General features: G+C 54.2%; 1 protein-coding gene across 4 annotated transcripts; it reads left to right on the top strand.

The window, feature by feature from the left end:
* Positions 1-4,563: 4,563 nt before the first annotated feature.
* On the top strand, positions 4,564-13,585 carry Dolpp1 (dolichyldiphosphatase 1). 4 transcript variants are annotated; one of them, XM_015497457.2, is made up of 8 exons: positions 4,572-4,781; positions 8,122-8,222; positions 8,425-8,509; positions 8,608-8,707; positions 8,919-9,017; positions 9,515-9,643; positions 10,257-10,346; positions 12,209-13,585. In XM_015497457.2, the coding sequence occupies exons 1-8, from the start codon at positions 4,706-4,708 to the stop codon at positions 12,243-12,245; spliced, it is 717 nt and encodes a 238-aa protein (XP_015352943.1). In that variant the 5' UTR covers positions 4,572-4,705; the 3' UTR covers positions 12,246-13,585. The 4 variants fall into 4 exon arrangements, with proteins under 4 accessions (XP_048668874.1, XP_015352943.1, XP_048668873.1 ...); XM_015497456.2 differs by lacking the exon at positions 4,572-4,781 and adding an exon at positions 4,939-5,231; XM_048812917.1 differs by lacking the exon at positions 9,515-9,643 and having other exon boundaries at positions 4,564-4,781.
* Positions 13,586-13,608: the final 23 nt, after the last annotated feature.

The following is a 13,608-nucleotide window of genomic DNA, read 5'->3' as shown; positions in this document are numbered from 1 at the left end:
TGATTTTTGGTACTTTACTAAAAATAGGTGTGTATCCACTACCACACACAACGTCAGCACATTGCCATCACGTTGAAAAGACCCCTTGTGCTTGTTTGCAGAATGTCCCCCAGGCCACCACCAACCTCTATTCTATACTTGCCTTTTCTGGGCCTTTTCTATAAATGGAATCACACATTATATGATCTTTGGTTTCTACCTTTTTTGGCTAGAATACTTTGAGCTTTACTTGCTCTATAGCATGGATCAGTATTTTAATTTTTGGTACCAGGGATTGAGCCCAGGGATGTTTACATTTTATTATGAGACAGGATCTTGCTGAATTGCTTATGGGGCCTCACTAAGTTGTTGAGGCTGACCTTGACCTCACAATCCTCCTGCCTCAGCCTCCTGAGCCGCTGGGATGATCACCACACCTGGCCAGTATTTTCTTTGTTGCTGCAGACCATTCTGGAATTGATTTTCTCCCTGCTTGTTCAATACCTCTATGAACTCATGGGTTTTTAATTATTTGATATGATGCAGTCACAATCATTCCTCTAATACTTAAAACAGTCACACGCTTAGCCACTGGGAGCTTCTTGGAATAGCTGCCAGGTCATTTGGACACCCTCCCATCAGTCTTTGAGTCCTTCCACAGAACACAGCATGGTGCTGCAGGAAGCTCAGCAGCTCACCTCTAGACTCAAAGGCGGCTGTCTGGTACCACCTGGACCCAGCTGAGTCACCAGCTGCATGAGTGACCCACCAGAACTGCCCAGTGGAGCCCAGGCAAGAACTCAGACCCACAGTGCAGAGCAGTGGTTTTCAGCACAGGTTTGGGGAAGGGTGCTGTGGACAGTAGGTAACTGTGCCCAGTCCCCTCACTAATGGTAGGGAGATCTGGAGGGAAGTGGTGCTGGCCAGCCATGGCAGCTGTGGGATGGACATCTAGGTCTCCTGAGCCCAACCTAGAACTCCAGGCCCCTTACTTTGGCATGGCACTCCCATGGCCATAAGCAGCTAGCAATGAGCCATCTAATCCCACCCCTTCCCAGCCTTTGCTCAGGTGGTCATAGAGGACAGTGGTCATAAGATCCTGCAGGACAGGGGCTGGGGATGTGGCTCAAGCGGTAGCGTGCTGGCCTGGCATGCATGTGGCCTGGGTTCGATCCTCAGCACCACATACCAACAAAGATGTTGTGTCCGCCGAAAACTAAAAAATAAATATTAAAAAATAAAAAAAAAAAGATCCTGCAGGACACAGCACTAAGTCTTTGGCCCAGCAAACAGTGGCAGGAATTACAACATAAGGGACTTCCAGGTTGGACACAGGGGGACAGGACAGCTGAGGACTCCCACCATGTGTTTATGGGCCTCCTGTGTGCTAGGTGCTGCTCCAGGCACTGCTCAGGTGTGGTATGTGCAGCAGCCACCTGCTCACCTTGGCTTTTTTCCTGAGACAGGTTCTCCTCACGTTGCTAGGCTGGCCCTGAACTTCTGAGCTGAGTGACCCTCCTGCCTTAGCCTCTGGTGCTGGGACCATGGGTGTTTGCTGCTGGGGTGGGCTCTCTGTTCTGGTTTTTGAGACAACTTAAAGTACTTACACTATGGAAGTCAGTAAATGTCCCAAACCCAGGGAGCTTGCAGCCTGGGGATGAGCCTGACTGTTTCTGTCTCGAGACTAGGCCCTGCAGTGTGTGGAACCCCAAGCCTTGCCTTCCAGAAGCTTTTTGTATGTGTGTTTGTGTGTTGGGGGGTACTGGGGATTGAACCCAGGGGTGCTCTACCACTGAGCCACACCCCCAGCCCTTTTTATTTTTTGAGACAAGGTCTTGCTATGTTTTCCAGGCTGACTTCAGCCTTGTGATCCTCCTGCCTCAGCCTCCTGAGTAGCTGGGATGATGGGTGAGCGCCATTGTGCCCAGCTTCCCAGAAGCTATTCTAAGAGACAGGCCATAGATGGCTCCTCTGGGAGTGTCTTTTTTTTTTTTTAAGAGAGAATTTTAATATTTATCTTTTTAGTTTTTGGCGGACACAACATCTTTTTATGTGGTGCTGAGGATCGAACCCGGGCCGCATGCATGCCAGGCGAGCGCGCTACTGCTTGAGCCACATCCCCAGCCCTAGGGAGTGTCTTGACAGTTGACATGGTTGCTCCTATTTGAGACTCCTAGTCTCTCTAACTGCGTCTTCAGGACCCAGAAATTCTGCAACCTCCTCAGAATGGAAGTTTCATGAGGGCAGATGTCCTTGACACTCATGATGGCACTGACGAGGAGCTCAAATATTCCTGAAACAATGCTGGGTGGTGCATGCCTCTAAGACCAATGACTCCAAAAGCTGAGTCTGGAGGAACAAAAGTTCCAGGCCAGCCTTGGCAACTTACTGAGACCCTGTCTCAAAATAAAAAGGGCTGGGGATGTGGCTCAGTGGTTAAGTGCCCCTGGGTTCAATCCAGGGGGTGAGTGCAAAACCTAGACATACCGTGTATGGCATATGGCGTTAGAAGTCCCCTTTGTCCTCAGCACCAACAATGCCCTCAGTGCCATGGATGGCCAGACCCCTGCTGACCTCTTCCCTGCAGAGCTTCCCTGTCCCTCTTGTCTCTGTCACCCACCACTGCAGCCTCAGGACACCTGCCGTGTTGTTTCCTCTGCCAGGAAACCCACCTTGCAAAACTCCCACTCCTTTTGTAGTCCCCCATCCTTATCACCTCCTCAGGAACACTCCCTGGTGGGAGAGAATCTGGGGTCTGAGAATCCTGTGTTTCGGGGAATTGCTTCTCTAGGCCTGTTTGGGAAAGGCACTGCAGCCCAGACCCATGATAGCTGCCATGTCCCAGGGAACTATTCTGGGAAGCTCAGGACCCACTCCTCACACCTCCTGCTTCTCAGAGACTAATAATGGCAGTGTCTGAGGCAGCTGGGGGCAGGTGACCAGATGACTGCAAGAGCAGCCGACCCAGAAAGGCCCACTGGGCTGGGGAGGTAGGGAAGCTGAGCACAACTGAGCTGGGACAGGGGCTTCCTGGGCCCTTGGTTTTTGTCTTCTTATTGTCCACTTGGGAGGTCCTGGTTTTGGCTGGCAGGCAGGCAGGCTGGCAGAGTCAGCCATTCTGATCAGTGTGATTCCTGTTGATTCTCTCTCCACCTCACAGGCACTGATGTCATTTATCAGGCACTTGTTCTGGGTCTGGCCTGAGACAGGTTCAGGGATGTACCGGACTCTGTCCACATGTTGCCCAGGGCTTCTCTGATGTTTGCCGCCACCTGTCATCCCAGTTACTCAGGAGGCTGAGGCAGGAGGATTGCAAGTTGAAGACCAGCCCGGGCAATTTATTGAGACCCTGTCTCAAAATAAAAAGGGCTGAGAATGTAGCTCAATGGTAGAATGTTCCTGAGTTAATCCCCAGTACTCCCCTACACACACACACACACACACACACACACAAAAAAAAAAAAGTGCAGAGGCTAAGGCTCCAACCTGGACCTTCTGGGTCAACCCAGGAGGTCTTAGTGAGACCCAAGAATCCATGTTTTCTACAAGCTGAGGTTGGCCCAGGTTGTCAGAGAACCACTGCTCACTTGCAGAGACAGAAAAGGAAGCAATTAACAATCCTGTGTTGTGAGGGCTGAGGTAGAAAGGGGATGCAACCACAGAAGTCCAGTGGAGGCCCCTCACTTGGCCACAGAAACCTTTACGTGTGAACAGACACTTGAGTCAGACTAGGCCAGGCAAAGTAGGGCAAGAGATGTGCATTCCAGGCAGAGGCACTGCATAAACCAAGGTAAGGAGACAAGAGCACCTTACCTGACCTGTAATTCATCTAGCTGGAGAGGGGGTCAGAGGGTGAGGTGGGTGGGGACGTATGGAGGTTTACTTAAGAATGTTTTGGGAAAACTGAGGGGTAGGTGGAAAACATGCTTCCAAGATGCCTCATTAAGTAGTATCAATATGGCTGAACCAATAAATCCTTGTTAAATGAGTGGAAGAAGGAAGGCGTCCTTAACCTCAATTAGGCTTCCGTTCTGTAAAGCGTTTAGGGTACCTAAACGTGTGTGCCCCCGCCCCAGGAGTTCCCTCTCTAACCCACGAGCTCTTTAACAAAAAAGCCCTCTGCTTCGTTGGACTTGTCCTTCCGTTGATCAGTAAAGGACAAAGAAAAATAAATGCCAGAGTCTTTGGTCTCAGTTTACTTATAATTAAAAGCGGATAGGACCCAGTGGTGCTGAGGTTTCCTCTTTGCTTCGAGCACGCGCTCTTACCGGCGCGCAGGTCCCGCCGACCGCAGAGGTACTTCGGTACCGGGAAACTTTCCTCCAGAGCAAATCCCAGCCGAACCAAAGCTCCCACCAAAGCTCAACACGCCCCCCAAGCTAGCGCCTGATTGGCCCATCCTACCCACACTGTGAGCCATGCTTACCTTCTGATTGGCTGGCCTGCTCTCTGCTCTGGGTTGGAACTCTCCTTCTTCCTAATTGGTCAGGCAACTACTTGCGCTGGTCCTGGATTGGGTGCCGGCTGGGACGGCTCGCAGGCTCCTAGGGGCCAGCTCTCTGATTCGCCGCTCGGGTCAGCCTCACGGCCTGTACGCTGAATGGCTGCGCCAATACCTGTATCGGTCTCCGATTGGGTGCGTGGCGCCTTCCCGGCGTGATAGGTCAGGACCACCGCCCCCCTGGCTCCCCATTGGCTGCTTGGCGAAGCCCGGTCTCCGGGTAAGATGGCAGCGGACGGACAGTGCTCGCTCCCCGCTTCATGGCGGCCGGTGACTCTCACCCACGTCGAATATCCTGCAGGTAAAAGGCGGCCCCGAGGCCCCCCTCCCGGGCCCGGCCCGAGGCCCTGGGCGCTCCGGCCCGCGTGGGCCCGCGGAGGGGGCGCGGAGGCACCGGGGTGGGAACTGTCAAATAGTGAGCCATGGAGGGCTCGGCCGGCGCGCGCGCCGCGCAGGCGCAGTGGGGCGGCGATGAGCTGGGCGAAATTGTGTGCCTCTGGATCGCGCACTCTGCGGCTGCGCGCCTGGGGCGATCCCCCAGGGTCCCGCGGCTCCGGTGGGCTGAAATGGGACTGGGGTCTATGTGAGGCGGAGAAGGATCACTGGCCTTTGTTCCCCGCCTTCCCCGAAGCCAGAGAGGCCGCACTCCCTCCTCGGCGTGCGGGGAGTGCCTGTTTCTTTGGGATAGCGCTTTGGACTGGCTGTAAGAGAAAGAGCTCCCTGTTGCAGGGAGTGTGCAAGCCGAGGCCAGGTTTGTGAGTTCTTGTGGAGTCACGCCCTGAGCAGCGCTCACTGGGGGCACCGGGCGAGGAGGCAGTCAGCCAGCCCCTGGGATCCTGACTTTTATGCAGCTTCGCAGTCCACACACTTCTAGGAGGGCAGGGCTTTCCAGTTGAGAGGTCCATTAGCGACCGTTCCGTAGGCAGTCTAGTAGATACACTGCAGAGCTTGGGCCTTGGGGTCAGACGTATCCGGGCTCCAATTCAGGCTGAGGCCTTGAGCAAGTGCCTATCCCCACCCTAACCCGACCCTGCCACTTCATCCCTGAAGTGGCACTAAGCTCAGTGCCTCTCTTCTGTAATGATGTGTGAATCAAACGAAGGCAGGCATGAGTAGTGCAGGGCACAGTGCCTACCACAGGGTAAACAACCCCTAAATACCTGCAGCTGATGTTACCTGTTTCACAGGTAGGATGTTTATGTGGTGGGTGAGGCTGGGGACCCCTCACTGAGCCCTAGTTTGCTCAAAAAGGGCCTGCTGTTACTGCTTTCTTGGGCAGGGACATGAGAACCTGGTCCTGCAGAGGACCTCAGGGCTGGATGCCAGAGAACTTTGACTGGTTGTTCTGGGCTATACTAGGGGTGGGGCCGTGCTGCCAGGTGCTTTTTCCTATCTGCCTGCCTGCCCACCCACCATTCGATTATTGATTTAGCCAGTATCCACTGAGCACCTCCCAAGTGCTAGGCCCTGGGCAGTTCTGGGTTTAGATTGATGAACAGTCCTGGTTGATAGGTCCCTACATTCCTGTTCTTTGGAAGGAGGTCTCTGAGCAGGGAAGGGTCTTGACCAAGCATCTTCTTGACATCCCCTCCCTGGCCTCAGAGTAGCTTCTCAGAGAGCTTCAGTCTTACAAGGGAGAAGCAACTTGGCAGTGTACACACAGGCTGTGATAAGGGACCTGGCTGTGCCTGCAAGGTCTAATCCCCTGTAGATGCTTCTGGAATCCTTTGCTCTCCTCTGTGCCACTGCCTACACTGAACTTGCTTCCTTCATCTTTCACCTCACATAGTTTTTAGGCATGGTGAAGTGGCGGGCAGGGGAGTAGTGGAGTATAGAAAGACTGACCCTCCTTTCATGGGGCCTGAAGTGTAGGGGGAGACACACACTAGGCCAGTAGCTACATGAACTAGCAGATCATGAGCTGTGTCCCGATTACAGATTCTCTGTCCAGACTGAGAGCTATGCAATGGTAGGGTCTTGTCTTTTTTTGCCACTGTGGTGTATTCACTTATGTTTGTTGAGTTCACTCCGGCAGCATCCCAGATGGGGACTGTAGTGTGTACGAAGTCCAGAAGTAGGACAGAGCACAGTTCTTCAGGGAACTAGAGTGCTGTCCCTGGAACTGGAGCAGAAGGTGGAAGGGAAGCAGGCCAGGACTGCCTGAGGGGAACGTATCCCAAAGGCAGTGGGAGCTATGGAGGAACTTAGATCAGAGAGTGGAGAGACCAGAATTCCTGGCAGCACGTACAGGAAGGTCCCAGGGTAGTTCTGGCTCTAGGGCAGGCGGATGAGATGGCTGAAGGTATGCGGCACCAGCTACTTACTGCTCTGTCCTCACAGCTCAGTACCAGGGCATCAGCCAGGTAGCAGAGAGACCCAGAATCTCAGAGCTAAGAGGGGATGGATGGGGAAGCAGAGGCCCAGAAAAGGGAAAGGACTCACTCAGCATTGCCCAGTGGGGCTCAGACAGCAGAAGCACTTGAACCTAGACTGCTGCTCTGTTCTCTCAGACCAGCTCTAAGCCAGATCCCTGGGTAAGTTCAGGGAAGGCCCGATGAGGCACCCATCTTTTCAGGTTTGGAACCCATACTCAGCCCTCTGTGGGCACCTTTCCTGCTGCTTGGGGCCAGCCCAGTGTTGTGGACCGCTTCCCGCTCTGAGTTCTCCCAGCCTCTGTGTGATCCCCATGTGGAAGTGTCCTGGGTGCCAGGAACCAAGTTGGTGTCTCTCGGGCCCCATCACATCCTGTCTACACCATTGGAGGGGGTAGGTACTAATACCTGCACCTCCTGGGAGAGTACTGAGACTCAGGCAGGGGTAATCCTTGCCTGAGTTCTGTGGGCAGCATGTCCTGGCACAAGGACTGAGCCATCCCTCTAACCCCAGATCGCCATGGCCACCTTGTCTCAAACAGCAGAAGTAGCTTTTGGGCTCATCCTTGCCTTTGGCCTCAGTGTCTCTATGGGCCAGTGGTCTTCATGCCACCTCCCTCCAGGCTTGTCAGGAGTTTAAAACCCTGGTAGTCAGTAGGTCACAATTTCTCGCTGATGGAGAAGCAGTGAGAAACTGTTACCTGCCACAGGCAGCCACTGTCCCAGCTTGGCTGCATTGGAGCTTTAGTGTGGACTCAAGTCTGTGTGAGTCCAGAGACCATCAGCCTTCCCAGCGGCCCAGGGCTTGGCTGGGGCAGCAGAGGTGTGGTGCTGTGCCATTGGGCTGCCCTCCATGCAGGGACCTGCCTCTGGTGTCAGACCAAGCAGGCTTCAGATCTCTGCTCTGGCAGAGTGATGGGTGTGGCATGTGGACCAGGTTGGATCCTTGGATTTCTAAGTCCCTCACTTCTGTGTGTGTGTGATTTGTGGGAGTGACTTTGGGCAGGTCCATAACTCCTTCTGGTACTCAGAATGGGGACAGTGAAGGCACCTGCATTAAGATCATGCTGTGTGATTTTTGGTGGTTAGGACTAGACCTTTCTTGTTATACCTGCTTTACTAGGTTGGCGTGGTCGGTTGGTCTACTGGGCATCTTCACTGCCTCGCCCTGGGCGCCAGGTCCTGTTGGGACCTCCTTGCTGGCTCAGGCCCTACTTGGGTTGTAGGGACTGGCTCCTGTTCCCATGCCTGCTTCTCTGTCTCCCACAGGTGATCTCTCTGGCCACCTCCTTGCCTACCTGAGCCTCAGCCCTGTTTTTGTCATTGTCGGCTTTGTGACCCTCATCATATTCAAGCGGGAGCTACACACGGTGAGTCTGTCCTCTCAGCTCCACACCCTGCTCTGCTCTGCCGTCCCCTCCATACTGCTGCGTGTCTTGCGGTGCAGAGTTCTTTGCTGGTCTAGGCTGTTCACTTGTTGGCCTGGGAGGTCAGTCAGAAGCCACAGTCTTTGCGGCTGGGCTATGGCCAGCAGGTACACAGGCTCAGCTGACTGACATCTTCCCCTGGCAGATCTCATTCCTCGGGGGCCTGGCACTGAACGAAGGGGTCAACTGGCTGATCAAACACGTCATCCAGGAACCACGGCCCTGTGGAGGTAGGGCCCGGGCTGCAAGGGCCTGTGGTTCCCCAGGTTGGGGTGTTGCCAGGAGGCCTGCGTCCTCCTGTGATGCCCTGGTCTCCTTTCTCCCCCAGGCCCCCACACAGCTGTGGGCACGAAGTACGGGATGCCCTCCAGCCATTCCCAGTTTATGTGGTTCTTCTCCGTCTATTCCTTCTTATTCCTGTATTTAAGGTGAGCTTCTGTCCCAGTGGGTGTGACCCTAAAATGGCCCAGGATGGGCTGTGCTGGGGACTTACTGCTAGCCCTTCAGATACCCCTAGGGGTGGAAAGAGCTGCAGCTGAGGCAGAAGGTTCCAGGAGCGTGTGGATGGGGCCAGGGGCTATTTGGAAGGCCTGGACCACAGACTGTGGGCTGAGGCTGGCTGATGGTCTGTTTTCCCAGAATGCACCAGACGAACAACGCCAGGTTCCTGGACTTGCTGTGGAGGCACGTGCTGTCCCTGGGGCTCCTCACTGCGGCCTTCCTGGTCTCCTACAGCAGGTATGAGGCAGGAGGAGCCCTGCCCTGCACTGCCCACTTGGGATCCTGCTAGACCTCATTGTGGGTCCCCTCCCAGGTCTTGTAGGGAAGGTCTGGGAAAGGGCCCCACACCTCAGGTTTTAAAGGGACAGGGTTCCAGTTGCTCCTTCTAGCCCATTGACGGAGCCTAAGATTCTGGGGATATCCCTGTGTGTCAGCCATTTGTTCCTGGGGGAGCCTCTTACAGACAGACTCAGTTTAAGGGCTGGATGGGAGGGAGGCAGATCCCAGCTGAGCAACCTCGTCACTTCTAGAGATAGGGAGCAGCCATTGGGCTCCAGTGCCCTGCCCCCCTTTGGAAGGTGGGCTGAGGCATGTTCCTGGGAGCTTGTCCTACCTGCGTGTGACACCACGTGTGCATACAAGGTCCCTGGGAAACTGACCGTGTTGACCACAGGAGATTGTGTAAGCCTGTCCCTGTCTGGCTCTCATGAACTTCCCTTCTGGCCTTGGCCCAGGGTCTACCTGCTGTACCACACCTGGAGCCAGGTGCTCTATGGGGGCATTGCTGGAAGCCTCATGGCCATCGCCTGGTTCGTCTTCACCCAGGAGGTCCTCACCCCGCTGTTCCCCAGGATAGCAGCCTGGTAACTGCCTCCTGTCCCTCCACCTTCCTGGCCTGTGGCACCTGTCCACTCCCACAGGTGTGGCCATCAATGGGAAGTCTCCAGCAACCTGAGTCCAGCCTCATCTCCCTGGGAGAGCCCAGTACCCAGCCGCTTGCCTAGCTTCCACCTCCCCTAGGTCTTGCTGCAGGGTCTTATGGGGCCTCCCCACATCCAGAAGCCAGAGTACCATCCTCTGTCCTTGCCTAGGCTCTGAGGGACTTAGAAAACAGTCGGAGTCATACAAAGTGGTGCACACCTATAATACCACGACTCAGAAGGCTGAGGCAGGAGGATCAAAAGTTCAGGGCCAACATTGGCAACTTACCTTGACACCCTGTCTCAAAGTAAAATCAAAAGAGCAAGGGGATAGAGTTCAGTGGTAGAGTGCACCTGCGGTTTAATCCTCAGTACTGCCAAAAGAAAAGGAAGAAGGGAGGGCGGGGTGGGCCAAAGTCCTGCTGGGTTGTGAGTACTGTGGCTCTGTAGAAGTGGGGGAGGGTGCAGCACCAGCCCCAGGATCTGGTGGGGCATCTGGCTTGGTGGGAGGCTCATGCGCTGACACAGCTGTGGCTTTCTGGGTCTGTCTCTCCAGGCCTGTCTCTGAGTTCTTCCTAATCCGGGACACGAGCCTCATTCCCAATGTACTCTGGTTTGAGTACACGGTAACCCGGGCAGAAGCCAGGTAAGTTAAGGGGCCAGAAGTTACTTCTGTCCCCATGTTTGGAGGGCTTCATTAAAGCCTGGAACTTGCCTACTTTTCTTTCATTGCTTTATTGAATTCTCCTGTGATCCTCATTTTGCAGATGAGAAAGTAAGCTCAGAGGAAAGGGAAATCACTTGCCTGACATCTTTCAGAAAGTCGGTGAGGGAGCTGGGCAGTGAACTTTTGTCCCAGAGCCCTTGCACTTAACATCTGCAGCCAAAAACAGGAGAGCTTGTCCACTGAGATCTCAGGGGTCCTGGGCGTGGGGTCCTGGGTGTGGCCCTCCAAGCTATTTATTGAGATGCTTCCTGGTGGCCAGGTCAGCGGGCACACCCAGTTAGGGCAGCCTTCAGGTGCAGAGCATGTCGGGGCAGTGCTGGGCTTTGGATGCTCCTGACTCACACTCTTCCACTCAGCTCACCCCAGATCTTGGGTGGGATGTCTACTGGCTCCTCTCAGGGTTCAGAGAGGAGCTGAAGCAGGCTGGGCTCCAGAGGATGTTTTCCAAAGAGGAGTGAGAGGAACGAAGAGGTGGGGCAGGGAGGGGTGTCCCAGCAGCTAGGAAATGTGTTTAGTATATTAAGGTCCAAATTATCCTAACAAGCTTAACTGTAAAGCCTCAGCTCCAAGAGACAAGGGGATTTAAAGGAGTTAGGGCTGGGCAATCCCATTAACAGCAGAAAGGCCCCAGCCACCCTTGCTGTGCTCTTACCTGGCTCCCAGAGTGGTGCTGCCTTGCCCGTCCTGGCTGGCTGGCTGCCACCTGCCTTCATTTGCCTGTCCTCCACATGGACCTGCTCTGTGCCAGGCTGTGAGGTTGGGTGCAGTCAGCCAGGGTTCCACCCTGGGGGCACTCACAGCTGCAGGGAGATGTGTGGAATGAAGAGCCTGTCCGTGAGGTGAGGTCCGTGCCAGGGAGCCAGACCCAGAGGTTTGAGGGTTTGCAACAGGAACTTAACCTGCTGCGTGACCGCCCAGGACCGCCTCCTAGGAGAAGGAACAGTGGTCCTGTTAGGGCCAGAAGTGGGGGCTCTCAGCAGAGGGAGCAGCATACACAAAGCTTCTGAGGCAGAAAAGTTTGCTGAGGTGCTCAGCAGAGAGGCAGATGTCATAGGAGCCCAGGGAACAGGAAAGGCTGGGGCCACGTCGTATTGTGCCTTGTGGGCCATGGTTAGGTTTGTGGATTTTAACCTGGGTCCTAGATGAGCCCTGTTCTTCTTGAGCCTCAGTCAGCTGCTTTAGAAAATAGGGGCAATTCCCTGCTTTGATTAAGTTCCTGAGCTCATATGGATATAGGCACATTCCAAACCAGGATGTCAGCAGTTCCAAACTCTGCAGTCTGCTTTGCTTACATATTTCCAGATATAGGGCTGCTTTTTTTTTTTTTTTTTTTTTTTTTGGTGGTGATGGTGTTGGGATTGAACCCAGGGCCTTGTACATGTGAGGCAAGCACTCTACCAACTAAGCTATAACCCCAGTCCTGAGCTGCTGCTTTGTAATTCCATTTTGGTGATAACTGAACTGCTTGGGCTGACCTGTATGTAAGGGGAGTGCTCCATGATTAATTGGAATCAGCCAGGTCCCTCTTGTCCAGGTCTCTGCCCTGCCCATCTCCTGGCCCTCTTCCTGGGCTCCAAAGTTGAGGAAGTATCATGATACAGTCCAGCAGAGACTGACCCTGTCCATGTTCCAGCCGCAGGGCAGGGGCTCTGATTGGTACAGCTTGGGTAGTCACTGCAGCTGCTGTATGGGCATTTGTCCATTTCATTGGAACTTTGAGTGGGGAGGGGATACCACTGAACACCAGGTGTCCCCACATCTGACCCTATCCTATTTTTCAGGAACAGACAGCGCAAGCTGGGGACGAAACTGCAGTGACTGGTGGGTAGGGCTGGGTCCAGCCTCCAGATCTGGCCTGCATGATGCTTTGCAGGATGGACAGAATGACTGACAGAGGGCTGAAGCAGAGACCTCTACAGACCTGAGTCACCAAGTGGAGCCTTTTTTTTTTTTTTTCTTATTTTAATTTTAATGGACAAGGTGGACCAAAGGGCTGAGCCAGCCCCTCAACTAGGACCCTGGAAGGCCTGCTGCCTGGGGGCCAAATGGCCAGAGACATTTACTCTGCTGCTGCCAGCCCCCAGCTGGGCAGAAGGTGCCCCTGACGTGGCACCAGGGTGTGGGGAAGGGGATGAGGGCTTGCATCTCTAGTCTTGGGCCAGAGATTCCAGGGGACGTGAAAAGTGCACACTATTTATTTTTTGATTTTTTGTCAAAGGCAGATGGGAGTTTGGAGATGGGACCTAGAGTCCACGTTGCAGTGGTTGTCCTGAGTACAGAGGGGCCCAGGCCTTTTGCCCCGAGCCAGGGGCAGACTGCCTCTTCCTGGACCTGAGGGGCTGGGGGCCAGGAGAAGGGAGTGTCCCCTGTGCCCTCCCTGCCACCATTGCCATTCCAGAACCTCGTCAGTGTTTCGTTTGGGGGCAGGGCCCAGAGCAAGCATGCGTCTGGCGGCTGCTATCATTGTGTTCTTCCGTATCAACCTGACACCACAAGGGCTTTCTCTGGTCTCCTGTTCCCAAGATGACAAAGGAGCCTGCACGTAAAGCTGTTTACAGCTCCGTGTCTGCCACCCAGCACCAGTCAGTCTTCATCCCTCGAACAAAGGAACCAGGAGCCACGACAAGAGGAGTCTGGCAGCCAGTGCCTGATCCCCTGCCCTTCTCTATATGCTCTGAAGATGTCCTTGTCCTTCCCACCTCACCCAGCAGGCGGGGAAATCTGTCCAGGTGTGAGCTCACAGATCCCCATATGCCCAGCTTGGAGGAGGGCTCTTCCTAGGGACCATCTCTTGAGTCACTCTGCAACACTCATGGACGAGAGGCTTCCAGACTCCCAGAAGTTTCCAGAGCTGACCCAGGCCCCTGAGGACCTGTGTTTCCCCCCACCCTTTTCTCAGTGGAGGGTCCTAATCTGCTGCTGAAGCACAAGTTTTCGGTGCTTTCTTTATTCATTTGTTAAAGGCAGTGTCCAAAGCCATTCCGGATGCCAGGACCAGGGCTGGTTTCTAGGGAGGTAGGTCAGTCCCCATGTTTCCCTCCCCTTCCCTTAGTATTTTTATTTTTTACTTTTTGCCTGAGACAAGCCAAGTGTAAGGTGGTTTAAGAAAAATCAACAAAATTGTTTACTATTGTTTTAAAATAAAATCTTAAACTATGGCGGCTTGAGCATGTGATAGCTT

The sequence above is a fragment of the Marmota marmota genome, unplaced genomic scaffold (genome assembly GCF_001458135.2).
Source record: "Marmota marmota marmota unplaced genomic scaffold, marMar, whole genome shotgun sequence".
Lineage (NCBI taxonomy): Eukaryota > Metazoa > Chordata > Mammalia > Rodentia > Sciuridae > Marmota > Marmota marmota.
Note: the sequence above shows the minus strand (reverse complement) of the source record. Positions and strands in the feature narration are given on the sequence as shown.